Source organism: Oncorhynchus gorbuscha, linkage group LG04 (assembly GCF_021184085.1).
Source record: "Oncorhynchus gorbuscha isolate QuinsamMale2020 ecotype Even-year linkage group LG04, OgorEven_v1.0, whole genome shotgun sequence".
Classification (NCBI taxonomy): domain Eukaryota; kingdom Metazoa; phylum Chordata; class Actinopteri; order Salmoniformes; family Salmonidae; genus Oncorhynchus; species Oncorhynchus gorbuscha.
This window is the reverse complement of record NC_060176.1, coordinates 65,831,344-65,851,545: the sequence shown is the minus strand read 5'-3', so window position 1 is coordinate 65,851,545 and position 20,202 is coordinate 65,831,344. Positions and strand designations below refer to the sequence as shown.

The 20,202-nt window shown below is 43.2% G+C and overlaps 1 protein-coding gene across 3 annotated transcripts in view; it reads right to left on the bottom strand.

The window, feature by feature from the left end:
- Positions 1-9,137: 9,137 nt before the first annotated feature.
- LOC124034520 (tetraspanin-17) overlaps positions 9,138-20,202 on the bottom strand; it is a 38,324-nt gene continuing 27,259 nt past the window's right edge. For 2 of the 3 annotated variants that reach the window (XM_046347828.1, XM_046347830.1), the window contains exons 7-8: positions 13,721-13,837; positions 9,138-11,147 (exon numbers count right to left, since the gene is read on the bottom strand). In XM_046347828.1, coding sequence (XP_046203784.1) covers positions 11,082-11,147; positions 13,721-13,837 — 183 coding nt within the window. In that variant the 3' untranslated portion in view covers positions 9,138-11,081. The remainder of the gene's footprint in view (positions 11,148-13,720; positions 13,838-20,202) is intronic. The other variant, XR_006838580.1, reaches the window with a different exon arrangement.

Here is a 20,202-nt window from a genome sequence, read left to right as displayed (position 1 = left end):
GGATGCAGTTTATCACAGTGCCATCCGTTTTGTCACTAAAGCACCTTATACTACCCACCACTGCGACTTGTATGCTCTAGTCGGCTGGCCCTCGCTACATATTCGTCGCCAGACCCACTGGCTTCAGGTCATCTACAAGGCCATGCTAGGCAAAGCTCCGCCTTATCTCAGCTCACTGGTCACGATGGCAACATCCATCCGTAGCACGCGCTCCAGCAGGTGTATCTCATTGATCATCCCTAAAGCCAACACCTCATTCGACCGCCTTTCGTTCCAGTACTCTGCTGCCTGTGACTGGAACGAATTGCAAAATTCGCTGAAGTTGGAGACTTTTATCTCCCTCACCAACTTCAAACATCAGCTAGCTGAGCAGCTAACCGATCGCTGCAGCTGTACATAATCTATTGGTAAATAGCACACCCATTTTCACCTACCTCATCCCACAGTTTTTATTTATTTACTTTTCTGCTCTTTTGCACACCAATATCTCTACCTGTACATGATCATTTATCACTCCAGTGTTAATCTGCAATATTGTAATTATTCGCCTACCTCCTCATGCCTTTTGCACACATTGTATATAGACTCCCCTTTTTTTCTCTGTGTTATTGACTTGTTAATTGTTTACTCCATGTGTAACTCTGTGTTGTCTGTTCACACTGCTATGCTTTATCTTGGCCAGGTCGCAGTTGCAAATGAGAACCTGTTCTCAACTAGCCTACCTGGTTAAATAAAGGTGAAATAAAAAATAAATTAAAAAAGGGCAGGACATCTTGTACGTAAACCGTAATAATACTGTGGATGTGTTTGTTAAAGAGAGGCATATCACATAGGGGTATCTACAGTATGTAACAGGTTAGGTTATGATACCACTTGCCTCTGCAGACAAATGTATTTCCATTGCTTTGTTTATTTACATGACATGAATTAATGCCATTGGCCACGCTTGCAGCAAGGAGATCGCGAATGATATTTCTGGTACCTGTAAGATTATTGGGGGGGAAAAAAAAGATTGTCTCACAGTTAACAATATGAATACCTATTTCTGAATTGGCAAGTGGAAGCATAACTAACCCTGTTACACCTAGGAACAAACAATAACCGTCATCTACTAAAATACATTTAAAACATTTAAAAAATATCAACTCTTGAGCCGAGCCAGAGGGAGAGAAGGGAGAAAACGATGCAGGAATGCATGGTGTAGAGGTCAGGTCAGACATGTTAGGTGGGTATCCTCCAGCATGTTCATTTTTCCTCACTTACATTTACATTTAAGTCATTTAGCAGACGCTCTTATCCAGAGCGACTTACAAATTGGAGTACAATCCTTTGAGCCTGCCACACTTACAAATGGTGTTCTTTCTGGTTCAGATCTGTAATGGCGCCGGAGAGAATGCCGTTTCATTTGGCTCTTAACTTAACCAACCGCGTCGTACTTTTGTTTGTTTTTTTCCCCCGCATTTTTTGTAACTTATTTTGTACAGAATGTTTCTGCTTACCGTTTCGTTTGACTGAAAAGAGCTTCGGGACAACAGAACAGCTATTACTCGCCTTGAATTGGACAAATCATTTTTCTTTAATGAGTCGGACGAGAGGGACTTACTCCAGACACCAGAACAGGAGTTCATCCCCGTCATTTGCAGGAGAAAGAGACGTGAAGAGATATCACGGGAGGAGATCGGGGTGACAAGTGAGGATCCACCGACGAGTGGCTAATCTGCCTTTTCCATCGGTCCTATTGGCCAACGTACAATTGCTGGATAATAAAGTTGGACGAACTAAAATCACGTATATCCTATCAACAGGAAATTAGAAACTGTAACATCTTATGTTTCACCGAGTCGTGGCTGAATGACGACATGAATAACATACAGCTGGTGGGTTACACACTGCCTCGGCAGGATAGAACAGCAGCCTCTGGTAAGACAAGGGGTGGCAGTCTATGTATATTTGTAAAACAGCTGGTGCACGATATCTAAGGAAGTCTCAAGGTTTTGCTCACCTGAGGTAGAGTATCTAATGATCAGCTCTAGACCACACTATCTAACTAGAGAGTTTTCATCTGTATTTTTCGTAGCTGTCTACATACCACCACAGACCAATGCTGGCACTAAAATCGCACTCAATGAGCTGCATACCGCCATAAGCAAACAGGAAAATGCTCATCCAGAGGTGGCGCTCCTAGTGTCCGGGGACTTTAATGCAGAGAAACTTACAGTTGAAGTTGTAAGATCACATACATTTAGGTTGGAGACATTAAAACTCATTTTTCAACCACGCCACAAATGTCTTGTTAACAAACTATAGTTTTGGCAAGTCGGTTAGGACATCTACTGTGCATCTACTTGTGCATGACACAAGTCATTTTACCAACAATTGTTTATAGACAGATTATTTCACTTATCTGTATCACAAATCCAGTGGGTCAGAAGTTTACATACACTAAGTTGACTGTGCTTTTAAACAGCTTGGAAAATTCTAGAAAATTATGTCATGGCTTTAGAAGCTTCTGATAGGCTAATTGACATAATTTGAGTCAATTGACGGTGTACCTGTTGATGTATTTCAAGACCTACCTTCAAACTCAGTGCCTCTTTGCTTGACATCATGGGAAAATCAAAAGAAATCAGCCAAGACCTCAGAAAAACAATTGTAGACCTCTAAAAGTCTGGTTCATCCTTGGGAGCAATTTCCAAACGCCTGAAGGTACCACGTGCATCTGTACAAACAATAGTATGCAAGTATAAACACCATGGGACCAAGTAGCCGTCATACTGCTCAGGAAAGAGACGCGTTCTGTCCCCTAGAGATCAAAGTGCTTTGGTGCGAAAAGTGCAAATCAATCCCAGAACAACAGCAAAGGACCTTGTGAAGATGCTGGAGGAAACAGGTACAAAATAATCTACAACCACAGTAAAATGAGTCCTATATCGACATACATCCGAAAGGCCACTCAGCAAGGAAAAAGCCACTGCTCCAAAACCGACATAAAAAAGCCAGACTACGGTTTACAACTGCATATGGGGACAAAGATCGTACTTTTTGGAGAAATGTCCTCTGGCCTGATGAAACAAAAATAGATCTGTTTGGCCATAATGACCATCGTTATGTTCTGAGGAAAAAGGGGGACCCTAGACCCACTCCAATTTGCATACCGACTCAACAGATCCACAGACGATGCAATCTCTATTGCACTCCACACTGCCCTTTCACACCACCGGGACAAAAGGAACACCTATATGAGAACGTTATTCATTGACTACAGTTCAACGTTCAACACCATAGAGCCCTCAAAGCTCATCACTAAGCTAAGGACCCTGGGACTAAACACCTCCCTCTGCAACTGGATCCTGGACTTCCTGACGGGCCGCCCCCAGGTGGTAAGGGTAGGTAACAATACATCCGCCAAGCTGATCCTCAACATGGGGGCCGCTAAGGGGTGAGTGCTCAGTCCCCTCCTGTAGTCCCTGTTCACCCATGACCACATGGCCAATCACGACTCCAACACCATCATTAAGTTTGCCGATGACCCAACAGTTGTAGGCCTGATCACCGACAAAGATGAGACAGCCTATAGGGAGGTCAGAAACCTGACCGTGGGGTGCAAGGACAACAACCTCTCCCTCAACGTGATCAAGATGATTGTGGACAACAGGAAAAGGAGGACCGAGCACACCCCAATTCTCATCGATGGGGCTGTAGTGGAGCAAGTTGAGAGCTTCAAGTTCCTTGGCGTTCACATCACCAACAAACTAACATGGTCCAAACACACCAAGACAGTCATCAAGAGAGCATGACAAAACCTATTCCCCCTCCGGAGACTGAAAAGATTTGGCATGGTTCTACAGCTGCACCATCAAGAGCATCCTGACGGGTTGCGTCACTGCCTCGTAAGGCAACTGCTCGGCCTCCGACCACAGGGCACTACAGAGTGTGGTGCGTACAGCCCAGTACATCAGTGGGGCCAAGCTTCATGCCATCCAGGAACTATTTTTTGGTATTTTTCTTAAAACTGCATTGTTGGTTTAGGGCTTTATGTAAGCATTTCACTGTAAGCTCTACACCGGTCGTATTCGGCGTATGTGACATTTACATTTTACATTTAAGTCATTTAGCAGACGCTCTTACAAATACAATTTGATTTGCTTTGAATACATGATTGAAAAGACGGGCCAGTAGGAGGCACTCTTTCCTCTGGTCTAAAAAAATATCCCAATCTTTCGGATGGGACGTTAAAACGGGTGTCCTGACTCTCTGAGGTCATTAAAGAACCCATGGCACTTATCGTAAGAGTAGGGTTGTTAACCCCGGTGTCCTGGCTAAATTCCCAATCTGGTCACCTAATAATCCCCAGTTTACAATTGGCTCATTCATCCCCCTCCTCTCCCCTGTAACTATTCCCCAGGTCGTTGCTGCAAATGAGAACGTGTTCTCAGTCAACTTACCTGGTAAAATAACGGATACATTTATTTTTTATTTTTTTTATAAATAAATCTCTGTAGTTGTTATTTTCTCTTTAACCTCAAACTCAAAGTCCTCTTTAATAAAGCATTTTCACACCTACGTGACCAAACAAAGACCGTGTCTGTCAAAAACATTGTTTATATTTCCGCCCTGGCTTCATTTAAAGATCCCTTAGAAACAAACAGTGATCGGACTCTTCTCTATAGAGGCTTTTCTGTTGGATGTGTGCAAAACACAATGAAACCTCCAAAGACAACCACCCCACAGGTTTCTATTGGGTAGACTTTGAAGGTCCTATTCGGTAGTCTTTGGAGGTCCTATTGGGTAGTCTTTGGAGGTTCTATTTGGTAGTATTTGGAGGTCCTAGTTGGTAGTATTTGGAGGTCCTAGTTGGTAGTATTTGGAGGTTCTATTTGGTAGTATTTGGAGGTTCTATTTGCAAGTATTTGGAGGTCCTAGTTGGTAGTCTTTAGAGGTTCTATTTGGTAGTCTTTAGAGGTTCTATTCGGTAGTCTTTAGAGGTTCTATTTTGTAGTCTTTGGAGGTTCTATTTGCTAGTATTTGGAGGTCCTAGTTGGTAGTCTTTAGAGGTTCTATTTGGTAGTCTTTAGAGGTTCTATTCGGTAGTCTTTGGAGGTTCTATTTGGTAGTCTTTGGAGGTCCTAGTTGGTAGTCTTTAGAGGTTCTATTTGGTAGTATTTGGAGGTCCTATTTGGTAGTCTTTAGAGGTTCTATTTGGTAGTATTTGGAGGTCCTAGTTGGTAGTCTTTGGAGGTCCTATTTGGAAACAGCTAAACACACCCTGTCACAGAATGTAATACATCAACCTGGTCATTTCACCAAGTGTCATCTTTTCACAGTTTCACCTTATAAAACCCTTTATTAACATCAGCCTCCACATCCTGATTCAGGAACACTTTCACCTGATCAGATTACATGACTGGGGAAAGGAGGACATGGTCCTAGATCAGCACTCCTACTCAAGAGACCTGACACATACAGTACAACAGATGAGTAGAGATATTCTTTACGAGTGTCACCCTCTAGTGGCACAGCTATGACATTTCATTTCAAATAAACCAACCGTCTGGTCAAGACCACCTGGCCTTTCTCTCTTCAAACCAATAAACAGAGAGACAGACAGACAAATTGTACATGCATACAGACAGACATCATTTTGTTGTCGCATCCAAACTAGCAATTGGAGGCCTGATGTTTTTCATAAGTCCTTTTTATTTAATCTGAAAAATAAGTATATTTGTAACACAATGGTACAGTGTAACAGACCACGTTCCCCATTATCGAAAGGCATCTAACTCGTTTTCAGCATCTCTGTTCAGCAATACTATCCTTTAAGACGTTAACGTAATGACAATCAAAACATTGCTAAAATAAAATGAATACATTTTAGAGGTTTGTAAGGACTAATATCATGTTTATTTTTATTTATTTACATTCCAGCTGTATTAATAACAAAATGGAATTCAAGAAATTGAGAGAAATAACATTTTTAAAATTTAAAAAAAAAAACAACAAAAAAAAAACGAATGCTACAATAAGAATGTTACATCTTCAAAATAATAATAATAATAATAAGAGAAATATAATTTGGAATCATCATTAAAAGGGGAATGGCTATGACAGGCATGGTACTGTCACTGTGGTGGTACATATAACACAACACCATTTCAGTATGAGGACAAACTTAAAATCACCATACTGTAGTGTAGCTTGTCATCAGAATAGAAACTATGCTACGTCCTCAGGAAGTAGAAATAACCCTAGAAAATCACCTGTATGTTGTAACATAAGGACCTACTGTCTTCCTGTCGTGACTCTCTTGTAGGTTTTAACAAACAGTTAAGATTCTCTACACCTCTCAGCGTCTTTCTGACGGGCCATGGAACAAATCCAACCACTAGCTTTTTAAAAAGGACACCTCTCTAAAAATGAGGTAGACTCTGGAAATGTACAAGCTATGTGGGGAACGTAAAGAAAATATCTTAAAAGGCTTTGAGATAAAATACAAATAAACTTTATTTTTTTAAACCCTCACCGAACAGGTTAGTTAATAACAGTAAGCAACCACAGACATACTTTTCATTTTATAAAACAGAGAAATACTTCAGTCATGTTCTGTGAAACACCAGACACTAAGTATGTATTAGAAATCATTGATAAATGCACATGTATGTATGTATGTGAACCTAAAACACTGAGCCAATGTTGTCTCTCTATAATAGATCAGTATTATGAATGAGAGGATTGCAGCTTACAGCAGGAACTTGGGTAGACCTATAGTACAGCCCCACCTAGGTACAGACGTGCTTTGAAATATAGCAAATCATTCATGAAGCGATGTGTCAAGGTAAAACATATATATATATATATATATATATTTAGCAGATTCCTGAGATGACAATGCGCATACACAGGAAGTAACAAAAGAAGTACACTGGAAGTAAAACAGGAACAGGAAGTAAAAGGAAGGAAACCAAAACACCTGAAAATGGAATGGACCCATTTGATTTCAAATACAAAATAATGCTAAAGTTTGTAATGATGTAACATAACAGATCTTAGGTTGATTTGTCCCACATCAGATTTGTGTTCATTGCACTGCTAAAGGGTAGTGATGACATGTTAGGGTGAAATGCATTAGATTAGGTCTAAGTAACAGATGATGACAGACAGGGTGAATCTCAATCTTCCCCTTTGGAACTCATCCTTCAATGTGTTTTGACTGGAGGAGGAGGCAAGGAGAGCGTACGGAAGGAATCAAAGAAATACAATTGAGATTCATCCATAGGTATACATTCATGATATGCAGGAGGCTCTGGAATGATGCTCTGGAATGATGCAATCTATCTTAGGGAGGGAAGGGTGTGCCCGAAATAGCACCCTATTCCCTATATAGTGCACTAGTTTTGACTGGAGGCTCCACATGGCTCCAGCCAGATGCCAAGGCCCACTAAGGTTTCTTCTCCACCAAGAGTCTGGATTTTCCTCCTCGATGACTTATTAAACGCAAACACATTCAAACCATTCTGATTGGACCAAGAAACCGATGGGTTGGACCAGAGTTGGCCTACACGAATAATAAATCACTGAATTGTTGACATCAGTACAAACGACTCGTGCAAGTTCACACTGTTGCGTGGAGCGATCGATAGAGCAGCGGAATTCAATTAAGGAGGAGTGGTCAGGCAAACTGTAATATTGAATAGTGTGATTCTGGAACACAAACCTAGGAGAAAATATGAAACATCACAAGGTATCATGTTGTAAGGCCATCACGATCAAACGGACAAAACAAAACAATTTCAACAACCTATGGCTGGTAACCCCCCCACCCACCCCCATTTTTTATTTTATTTTTAAACGAAAGCATAATTTCAAATGAAATGTAAAGCCCAGCGTAGTAAAAGAGCCTGTTTTGGTGGGTTGGCGTTTTGGCCTGCCTGGTGACCAAGAAAGAGTTTCCGAACCTCTCAGCCAATAACAGCCGGTTTTCCCCTCCACACTCAGACACAGACAGTCCTAGCAAAATTCTTGCTTGAGAAATTGCTCTTTGCTAAGAAGCATTTTTTTTTAAATAAACATATTTAAAAAATATATTATTTTTTAAACAATTTTAATGAAAAACAAATTCACAGTAAGGTATTTCATTTATACCCTGAACTTATTTGACAAGAGATAAAAACAGCTGAATTAGACCTTTAAAACAAACATCCTGTTCTAATGTCAGAATAATATATATATTTTTTTTGCATAAAAACACACGAACTGGTTTCTCTCCTATTCAGGCAAACCATTGTTCAAGGCTATTTGACGAACGACAGTAAAGCGGCCGACGCAAACACCCAGAGCCCATGCTGCTGAACTACACCATTAAAGAGCTCTGACAAGCAGGGTAGTAGAGCCCATGCTGCTGAACTACAGCACTAAAGAGCTCTGACAAGCAGGGTAGTAGAGCCCATGCTGCTGAACTACAGCACTAAAGAGCTCTGACAAGCAGGGTAGTAGAGCCCATGCTGCTGAACTACAGCACTAAAGAGCTCTGACAAGCAGGGTAGTAGAGCCCATGCTGCCGAACTACAGCACTAAAGAGCTCTGACAAGCAGGGTAAATGACTTAAATGTAAATGTAGTACATGGTAATACAGCTAAGAATCAAGCCTGTTACTACAACAGCAGCCCAACCAGGAAGTGTTCCTCCAAGAGGAGTACACTACAGCTCCTACACACAGGCCTTGTACACACCACAGGAAGAGCGAGACAGTGGTAAGGTATATCTAAGGGACCTTAAAGAGTGGAGCAATAACTGTGTACAAGAGCTGACATTTTGGAGAGCGGCCAGACAGAAGCTGCAGGGAATATAGCCCGGTTCCTCTCTAGGTTTTCATCCTAGGACCGTGCCCCAGGACTACCTGACATGATGGCTCCTTGCTGTCCCCAGTCCACCTGACTGTGCTGCTGCTCCAGTTTCAACTGTTCTGCCTTATTATTATTTGACCATGCTGGTCATTTATGAACATTTGAACATCTTGGTCATGTTCTGTTATAATCTCTACCCGGCACAGCCAGAAGAGGACTGGCCACCCCACATAGCCCGGTTCCTCTCTAGGTTTTCATCCTAGGTTTTGGCCTTTCTAGGGAGTTTTTCCTAGCCACCGTGCTTTTACACCTGCATTGTTTGCTGTTTGGGGTTTTAGGCTGGGTTTCTGTACAGCACTTTGAGATATCAGCTGATGTACGAAGGGCTATATAAATCAATTTGATTTGATTCGATTTGAATATATTCATGCCAGACATAATTTAAAATCCCCAAATCCCAATAAATACAATTCAATTCAAACCATATACTGCTACAAATCTGATAATGTGCTTAAAATGTACTGGTATGCTGAAAGTGTAAACTCTGTATTGACAAGGTAATAACACAAGTTTTTAAAAAAACATGAATATGGCACAACCACCACTTTTATCAGTTCTAATAAAGATCAGAATAATAATATGGATTTCATTTCACCAGGTACGCTTTAGACCTGGTTACAAATAACATACTAATAGATTTGAAAACATTTTGTTAACTTTTTCCCCAAATTCCCCGATTTCCAGAAATCCTGGTTGTTGGAAGAGTTCCCAGAAAACAGGAAGGAATAAACAGGAAATAAGGAATCCTACAACCAGGAAGTCTACTTACTCATATCAATCCTCCAAGATACAATGATGAAGCAGCCTTCATGTTATATTGAGAAAATCTGTTACTATTTATACATGAAGATATTAAACAAGTATTTGTTATTCTATACAAACTAGTTTTTTTTTTTAAACAGTCCAACTAAGACAGATAGACAACAAACACACCAACAAACACTAGGAGAAAAAAACTAAGAGAGGAGAAAAGTACAAATCCAGACAGACCAGACAATCAGGTAATTCAAGCTTCCAAAAGGTAGTGGTGGGAGTCCAGAAGAGAGACAGAATAAACACGTACAAACGTCGCCTCGACGTCAGTATAACGTAGATTTAACGTTAGTATAAGGTTAAAGGTCAGATTAAGTAAAAACCTACTATCCCCATGTGCTTCAGGGATGCCGGGAGAAAAAAATCCTCTCCGTATGTCTGTCTGTCTGTTTGATTAAACTCAAAACATCGACAGACAAAATAAAATAAAACATGTTTGTTAAAACATGCTGCTCAACAAACAGATGGTTAAAGACATGCATCCGTAGCAAGGCCTTGCTAACTCCAGACTTGCCATCTTGGGAATTTTCTGAATTTTACCCTAACATGAAGAGAGCTTAATGTCTTTCAGTGGTCATAGGATAAGGGAAAGAAATGCCATCCTGTCTGCCAGCCGGTAGGTCCGTCAGCAGCCCACTCTATACTGTACAGGAGACAGAAAGGCTGTACAAGTGGGATAGGAGGTGTCCAACAAGCAGCCCTGGAAGGACTTTCTGAAGGGCTGTTTTGAAATCCTAGTGGAAGTAGGGTTGAAAGTGACACCAGGTGAAATAGACGGACGAGCAGGTCCAGAGGTAAACATCTCTTTGTGTTTTCACCTCTCAGCCTGGCAGGTCCAGAGGTAAACATCTCTTTGTGTTTTCACCTCTCAGCCTGGCAGGTCCAGAGGTAAACATCTCTTTGTGTTTTCACCTCTCAGCCTGGCAGGTCCAGAGGTAAACATCTCTTTGTGTTTTCACCTCTCAGCCTGGCAGGTCCAGAGGTAAACATCTCTTTGTGTTTTCACCTCTCAGCCTGGCAGGTCCAGAGGTAAACATCTCTTTGTGTTTTCACCTCTCAGCCTGGCAGGTCCAGAGGTAAACATCTCTTTGTGTTTTCACTTCTCAGCCTGGCAGGTCCAGAGGTAAACATCTCTTTGTGTTTTCACCTCTCAGCCTGGCAGGTCCAGAGGTAAACATCTCTTTGTGTTTTCACCTCTCAGCCTGGCAGGTCCAGAGGTAAACATCTCTTTGTGTTTTCACCTCTCAGCCTGGCAGGTCCAGAGGTAAACATCTCTTTGTGTTTTCACCTCTCAGCGGTCAGTGGGAGGTGAGCTGGATGTTGGGGGGTCAAAGGTCAGAGTACTCCCTCCCCCTCAGGGTCCTGGCATCACCAGTTGGCCTTCACGGCCTTGACGTCACTCACCAGGTTCTGAGCCAGGCAGATCCCAAATATCTAAACAGGAAATGACATCACAGGTTAGCTCTGACATAAAGCTAACTGACATCTGAAGCATAGGTTCTCTGATTTGGAATGACACTCAAGGAGAAGGATGTAATCATGATTCTCCCCAGCAGATGGCAGTCTAAACAGTCTAAACAAGAAAGGTCTCCGTTAGGAAAATGTGGTGCAGGACAACATGACCGGGAAGAATTTAATTTAACGGCCATTTGAGAAATTTACCAGACCCACATGCATTGGGAGCATAACCCATTAGGACGTCCAACCACAGTGCCAGAAAAATCACATTTAGATTATGGTAATGGCTCTTAAGAGAATATGCAAATTATGCAGTGAAGCAGCCCAATAAAACGTCATTTTCAAACATTTGCCAAAATGATATTCAAGGGAAAACAGCACACCTGATAAAGGTTCCATATGTGACAGAGATAGAAAACAGCAACTAGGACGGGTTGTTACCAGGCAACAACTAGGACGGGTTGTTACCAGGCAACAACTAGGACGGGTTGTTACCAGGCAACAACTAGGACGGGTTGCTACCAGGCAACAACTAGGACAGGTTGCTACCAGGCAACAACTAGGACGGGTTGCTACCAGGCAACAACTAGGACGGGTTGCTACCAGGCAACAACTAGGACGGGTTGCTACCAGGCAACAACTAGGACGGGTTGCTACCAGGCAACAACTAGGACGGGTTGCTACCAGGCAACAACTAGGACGGGTTGCTACCAGGCAACAACTAGGACGGGTTGCTACCAGGCAACAACTAGGACGGGTTGCTGCCAGGCAACAACTAGGACGGGTTGCTGCCAGGCAACAACTAGGACGAGTTGCTGCCAGGCAACAACTAGGACGGGTTGCTGCCAGGCAACAACTAGGACGGGTTGTTAATATGACCAGGATTGTGCCTTTGGCTCCTGGACGACGAAAGAAAGTTGGTATGAAAACCAATAGAACAGGAGAAAATGGCAGAGTGGTGGATCCAATAGGGAAGTAAATGGAAATACATTGGCCAAAATTATATCATTACTACTGTCTATACAGAAAGAAACAAAATCATTCACAACACTTCCGGCACCAAAAATAAATAGAGGATCATCATTGTTTAAAAAAAATAGCTGTGGATTGTTTCAAATCACAAGCTCATAGACGTCTCCCTATTGGTCAGCACAAGTGTGCATCACTGTCATCAAGGCAAAGGGTGGCTACTATGAAGAATCTCAAATATAAAATATATTTTGATTTGTTTAACACTTTTTTTGGTTACTTCATGATTCCATATGTGTTTATTTCAGTTTTGATGTCTTCATTATTATTTTACAATGTAGAAAATAGTACAAATAAATAAAAACCCTGGAATGAGTAAGTGTGACTGGTACTGTACTTGTGCATTCGGAAAGTATCTAGACCCCTTCACTTTTTACACATTTTGTTGGCTTTACAGCCTTATTCTAAAAATGATTCAACTGTTTTTTCCCCCTCATCAATCTATGACATCACAATACTCCATAATGACATCACAATAATCCATAATGATATCACAATACTCCATAATGAGAAAGCGAAAAGAGGCTAGAGGTTTTTGCAAATTGATTAAAAATACCTTATTTACATTACATTTTACATTTAAGTCATTTAGCAGACGCTCTTATCCAGAGCGACTTACAAATTGGTACATTCACCTTATGACATCCAGTGGAACAGCCACTTTACAATAGTGCATCTAAATATTTTAAGGGGGGATTGAGAAGGATTTTTATCCTATCCTAAGTATTCCTTAAAGAGGTGGGGTTTCAGGTGTCTCCGGAAGGTGGTGATTGACTCCGCTGTCCTGGCGTCGTATTTACATAAGTATTCAGACCCTTCGCTATGAGACCCTTCGCTAAATTGATCATCCTTGCGATGTTTCTACAACTTGTAGTAAATTCAATTGATTGGACATGATTTGGAAAGGCACACACCTGTCTATATAAGGTCCCACAGTTCACAGTGCATGTGAGAGCACAAAAACTTGTTTTCGCTTTGTCATTACGAGGTATTATTTTGTAGATCGATAAGGACAATGTTTCATTTAATCCATTTTAGAATAAGGCTGTAACATAACAAAATGTGGAAAAAGTCAAAGGTCTGAATACTTTCTGAATGCACTGTATCGGCCTATAGGGAGAATCAGCAAACTCACCCCGTAAAAAAGGCAAGCCAACAAATAAGATACAAGATAACTAACAAAAATATACACAGGCCAATTTAATTCCAATAAATGATGCATATTAACCTATAGACTAATAAGCATGATGGTCAAATATATTTCTATCGACTGGCATTTCCATCAAATTATAAAAAGCATTATTTGGGGATTTATTTTGTTGGGTCATTTTGGCCGGCAGCAGTTTTATTTATCTGCTTTTCATATCATTTTTTGGGGACAAAAGTCGGTAATTGCCGGCTAACGGAAACCCTGACTTCCAGCCATGACTGTGACTGCAAATGCAGACATGATCTGATTCACACAAAAGCTGACTCTTTAAATATACATAATATATAATGTGTCTGGGGGTCCTCCTTACCTGTAAAAGTGCAATGCCCACAAAGATCCCAGCTACAATGATCAGGTTGTCCTGAAGCCACCTCTCAAACTGGCCCACACAACCCTTGGTGTGGATGTACTTCTGCTGGTCCAACTCCTGAGAGGAGAAATTGGATACATGTTTTAAAATACAGTGTTTCTCCAACCAACAGTTTGGATAATTATTATTTTTTTAACATTGAGTTAGCCATACCAGACCAAACCAAGCCAAACCAGACCAAACCAAACCACCTAGTGGTTAGAGTGTAGAGGTGGCAGGGTAGTCTAGTGGTTAGAGTGTAGAGGCGGCAGGTAGCCTAGTGGTTAGAGTGTAGAGCTGGCAGGTAGCTTAGTGGTTAGAGTGTAGGGGCGGCAGGTAGCCTAGTGGTTAGAGTGTAGGGGCGGCAGGTAGCCTAGTGGTTAGAGTGTAGGGGCGGCAGGTAGCCTAGTGGTTAGAGTGTAGGGGCGGCAGGTAGCCTAGTGGTTAGAGTGTAGGGGCGGCAGGTAGCCTAGTGGTTAGAGTGTAGGGGCGGCAGGTAGCCTAGTGGTTAGAGTGTAGGGGCGGCAGGTAGCCTAGTGGTTAGAGTGTAGGGGCGGCAGGTAGCCTAGTGGTTAGAGTGTAGGGGCGGCAGGTAGCCTAGTGGTTAGAGTGTAGGGGCGGCAGGTAGCCTAGTGGTTAGAGTGTAGAGGTGGCAGGTAGCCTAGTGGTTAGAGTGTAGAGGTGGCAGGTAGCCTAGTGGTTAGAGTGTAGAGGTGGCAGGTAGTCTAGTGGGTAGAGTGTAGAGGTGGCAGGTAGCCTAGTGGGTAGAGTGTAGAGGTGTCAGGTAGCCTAGTGGTTAGAGTGTAGAGGTGGCAGGGTAGCCTAGTGGTTAGAGTGTAGAGGTGGCAGGTAGCCTAGTGGTTAGAGCGTAGAGGGGGCAGGTAGCCTAGTGGTTAGAGTGTAGAGGTGTCAGGTAGCCTAGTGGTTAGAGTGTAGGGGCGGCAGGTAGCCTAGTGGTTAGAGTGTAGAGGTGGCAGGTAGCCTAGTGGTTAGAGTGTAGAGGTGGCAGGTTGCCTAGTGGGTAGAGTGTAGAGGTGGCAGGTAGCCTAGTGGTTAGAGCATTGTGCCAGTAACCAAAGGGTTACTAGATCAGATCCCCGAGCTGACAAGGTAAAATTCTGTCGTTCTGCCGTTGAACAAGGCAGTTAACCCACTGTTCCTAGACCAGTTAACCCACTGTTCCTAGACCAGTTAACCCACTGTTCCTAGACCAGTTAACCCACTGTTCCTAGACCAGTTAACCCACTGTTCCTAGACCAGTTAACCCACTGTTCCTAGACCAGTTAACCCACTGTTCCTAGACCAGTTAACCCACTGTTCCTAGGACGTCATTGTAAATAAGAATTTGTTCTTAACTGACTTGCCTGGTTAAATAAAAGGTAAAAAAAGAAATAAAATAAAAAAGCATCCATTTTGTTTAAATGTATGTTACTGTTGTCCCCGGGAGGCGGTGTGGTCTAAGGCACTGCAAGCTGTGCCATTAGAGATTCTGGGTTCGAGCCCAGGCTCTGCCGCAACCGGGACGCTCATATCAGCGCATCACAGAGTAAAGATATATGCTTAATTTGTCCTTAGGCTTTTACGCCGTAACTAGAGAAGTAACGTAGCCTAAAGATAATGAAAACGGGCCTTTTAACCAGATGAAATCATGACATGAGCATATGATTCTAATTAGAGAGAGTCCAGACAGACTACTTTAGGAAACCTTGTGAATGGACAAAGAGGCCTATATAAGAGAACCAGCAAACTCACACACACACCACACAGGTCCAGTCCATAATGTCAGACACAAGAGCAAAATATGTATCTTTTCTTAAAAACGTATAAAAAAAACAACAACCTAGGCCTACCTTTCCGAAATTAGGCTCTAAGATAATGAATTGACGAGGAAAGTATGAAGAGGAGCGAGACAGCTATGCCATAGTATGAAATTGACAATCATTAAAGTATAAACAAAAATGTCCATAGCCTATTCCGTATCTTATTATACCATACCAGGTTGGAGAGGATTGGCGCATTGTTCATTTGACAAGCTGTTTAGCTGCTGGAATGTCTAGCTGTTTAGCTGCTGGAACATCTAGGGGTTTAGCCGCTGGAACATCTAGGGGTTTAGCCGCTGGAACATCTAGCGGTTTAGCCGCTGGAACATCTAGCGGTTTAGCCGCTGGAACATCTAGCGATTTAGCTGCTGGAACATCTAGCTGCTGGAACATCTAGCTGTTTATCTGCTGGAACATCTAGGTGCTGGAACATCTAGCTGTTTAGCTGCTGGAACATCTAGCGGTTTAGCTGCTGGAACATCTAGCTGCTGGAACATCTAGCGGTTTAGCCGCTGGAACATCTAGCGGTTTAGCCGCTGGAACATCTAGCGGTTTAGCTGCTGGAACATCTAGCGGTTTAGCTGCTGGAACATCTAGCGGTTTAGCTGCTGGAACATCTAGCTGCTGGAACATCTAGCTGCTGGAACATCTAGCTGTTTATCTGTTGGAACATCTAGCTGCTGGAACATCTAGCTGCTGGAACAGCTAGCTGTTTAGCTGCTGGAACATATAGCTGTTTAGCTGCTGGAACATATAGCTGTTTAGCTGCTGGAACATCTAGCGGTTTAGCTGCTGGAACATCTAGCAGTTTAGCTGCTGGAACATCTAGCTGCTGGAACATCTAGCGGTTTAGCTGCTGGATAATCTAGCGGTTTAGCTGCTGGATAATCTAGCGGTTTAGCTGCTGGATAATCTAGCGGTTTAGCTGCTGGAACATCTAGCTGCTGGAACATCTAGCGGTTTATCTGCTGGAACATCTAGCTGCTGGAACATCTAGCTGCTGGAACATCTAGCTATTTAGCTGCTGGAACATCTAGCTGCTGGAACATCTAGCTGTTTAGCTGCTGGAACATCTAGCGGTTTAGCCACTGGAACATCTAGCGGTTTAGCTGCTGGACCATCTAGCGGTTTAGCTGCTGGAACATCTAGCGGTTTAGCTGCTGGAACATCTAGCGGTTTAGCTGCTGGAACATCTAGCTGCTGGAACATCTAGCTGTTTATCTGCTGGAACATCTAGCTGCTGGAACATCTAGCTGCTGGAACATCTAGCTGATTAGCTGCTGGAACATCTAGCGGTTTAGCTGCTGGAACATCTAGCTGCTGGAACATCTAGCGGTTTAGCTGCTGGAACATCTAGCTGCTGGAACATCTAGCCGCTGGAACATCTAGCTGTTTACCTGCTGGAACATCTAGCTGTTTAGCTGCTGGAACATCTAGCTGCTGGAACATCTAGCGGTTTAGCTGCTGGATAATCTAGCGGTTTAGCTGCTGGAACATCTAGCTGCTGGAACATCTAGCTGCTGGAACATCTAGCTGTTTAGCTGCTGGAACATCTAGCTGCTGGAACATCTAGCTGTTTAGCTGCTGGAACATCTAGCTGTTTATCTGCTGGAACATCTAGCGGTTTAGCTGCTGGAGCATCTAGCTGTTTATCTGCTGGAACATCTAGCTGCTGGAACATCTAGCTGCTGGAACATCTAGCTGCTGGAACATCTAGCGGTTTAGCTGCTGGAACATCTAGCGGTTTAGCTGCTGGAACATCTAGCTGCTGGAACATCTAGCTGTTTAGCTGCTGAAACATCTAGCTGCTGGAACATCTAGCTGCTGGAACATCTAACTGTTTAGCTGCTGGAACATCTAGCGGTTTAGCTGCTGGAACATCTAGCGGTTTAGCTGCTGGAACATCTAGCGGTTTAGCTGCTGGAACATCTAGCGGTTTAGCTGCTGGAACATCTAGCGGTTTAGCTGCTGGAACATCTAGCGGTTTAGCTGCTGGAACATCTAGCTGTTTAGGTGCTGGAACATCTAGCTGTTTAGCTGCTGGAACATCTAGCGGTTTATCTGCTGGAACATCTAGCTGTTTATCTGCTGGAACATCTAGCTGTTTATCTGCTGGAACATCTAGCTGCTGGAACATCTAGCTGTTTATCTGCTGGAACATCTAGTGGTTTAGCTGCTGGAACATCTAGCGGTTTAGCTGCTGGAACATCTAGCTGCTGGAACAGCTAGCTGCTGGAACATCTAGCTGCTGGAACATCTAGCTGATTAGCTGCTGGAACATCTAGCGGTTTAGCTGCTGGAACATCTAGCTGCTGGAACATCTAGCGGTTTAGCTGCTGGAACATCTAGCTGCTGGAACATCTAGCTGCTGGAACATCTAGCCGTTTAGCTGCTGGAACATCTAGCTGTTTAGCTGCTGGAACATCTAGCTGCTGGAACATCTAGAGGTTTAGCTGCTGGATAATCTAGCGGTTTAGCTGCTGGAACATCTAGCTGCTGGAACATCTAGCTGTTTATCTGCTGGAACATCTAGCTGCTGGAACATCTAGCTGTTTAGCTGCTGGAACATCTAGCTGCTGGAACATCTAGCTGTTTAGCTGCTGGAACATCTAGCTGCTGGAACATCTAGCTGTTTAGCTGCTGGAACATCTAGCTGCTGGAACATCTAGCTGTTTAGCTGCTGGAACATCTAGCTGCTGGAACATCTAGCTGTTTAGCTGCTGGAACATCTAGCTGTATATCTGCTGGAACATCTAGTGGTTTAGCTGCTGGAGCATCTAGCTGTTTATCTGCTGGAACATCTAGCTGCTGTAACATCTAGCTGCTGGAACATCTAGCTGTTTAGCTGCTGGAACATCTAGCGGTTTAGCTGCTGGAACATCTAGCGGTTTAGCTGCTGGAACATCTAGCGGTTTAGCTGCTGGAACATCTAGCTGCTGGAATATCTAGCTGTTTAGCTGCTGAAACATCTAGCTGCTGGAACATCTAGCTGCTGGAACATTAACTGTTTAGCTGCTGGAACATCTAGCGGTTTAGCTGCTGGAACATCTAGCGGTTTAGCTGCTGGAACATCTAGCGGTTTAGCTGCTGGAACATCTAGCTGTTTAGCTGCTGGAACATCTAGCTGTTTAGCTGCTGGAACATCTAGCTGTTTAGCTGCTGGAACATCTAGCTGTTTAGCTGCTGGAACATCTAGCGGTTTATCTGCTGGAACATTAGCTGTTTATCTGCTGGAACATCTAGCTGTTTATCTGCTGGAACATTAGCTGTTTATCTGCTGGAACATCTAGCTGTTTATCTGCTGGAACATCTAGCTGCTGGAACATCTAGCTGTTTATCTGCTGGAACATCTAGCGGTTTATCTGCTGGAACATCTAGCTGCTGGAACATCTAGCTGCTGGAACATCTAGCTGCTGGAACATCTAGCGGTTTAGCTGCTGGAACATCAAACGACAGTTGGAAACAGGAGGAAATGTTGACAGTTTAAAATCGAGAGACTAACTTAGATCATTTAGCTATTTGAATTAGAATCTAAGGAACTATTTTAAGTAGAAACAAAATATTATGGTTAGACACAAAACTACCTTCATACTTCCATACCGCTAGTCACCGTCACTCGCTTTTTGTAACAAAGCGCAGCAAGTCTAAGCCCGGCCCGGCACAAATCAATTGAGGTCAGACTCCCTCGAGTCATATGTGTGTGTCTTATTTTTTTCATCAAACATTTCGCTTAAAGCATCAGACGGCTGTGTCTATATATGGAAAAAGAACATACAACTCTCGGTCGACCATGATTTTGGTTGGTCGGGGACAGCCCTAGTGTGTGTACACTGTGGATGAAGCTGTGTGTGTTTACACTGTGGATGAAGCTGTGTGTGTGTGTGTGTACATTTTGGATGAAGCTGTGTGTGTGTGTGTGTGTGTGTGTGTGTGTGTGTGTGTGTGTGTGTGTGTGTGTGTGTGTGTGTGTGTGTGTGTGTGTGTGTGTGTGTGTGTGTGTGTGTGTGTGTGTGTGTGTGTGTGTGTGTGTGTGTGTGTGTGTGTGTGTACACTGTGGATGAAGCTGTGTGTGTGTACACTGTGGATGAAGCTGTGTGTGTGTGTGTGTGTGTGTGTGTGTGTGTGTGTGTGTGTGTGTGTGTGTGTGTGTGTGTGTGTGTGTGTGTGTGTGTGTGTGTGTGTGTGTGTGTGTGTGTGTGTGTGTGTGTGTGTGTGTGTGTGTGTACACTGTGGATGAAGCTGTGTGTGTGTGTACGTGTGTGTGTGTGTGTGTGTGTGTGTGTGTGTGTGTGTGTGTGTGTGTGTGTGTGTGTGTGTGTGTGTGTGTGTGTGTGTGTGTGTACACTGTGGATGTGTGCTGTGTGTGTGTACACTGTGGATGAAGCTGTGTGTGTACACTGTGGATGAAGCTGTGTGTGTGTACACTGTGGATGAAGCTGTGTGTGTGTGTGTGGTGTGAAGCTGTGTGTGTGTGTGTGTGTGGATGTGTGTGTGTGTGTGTGTACACTGTGGATGAAGCTGTGTGTGTGTACACTGTGGATGAAGCTGTGTGTGTAACCTGTGGATGAAGCTGTGTGTGTGTGTACACTGTGGATGAAGCTGCTGTGTGTGTGTGTGTGTGTG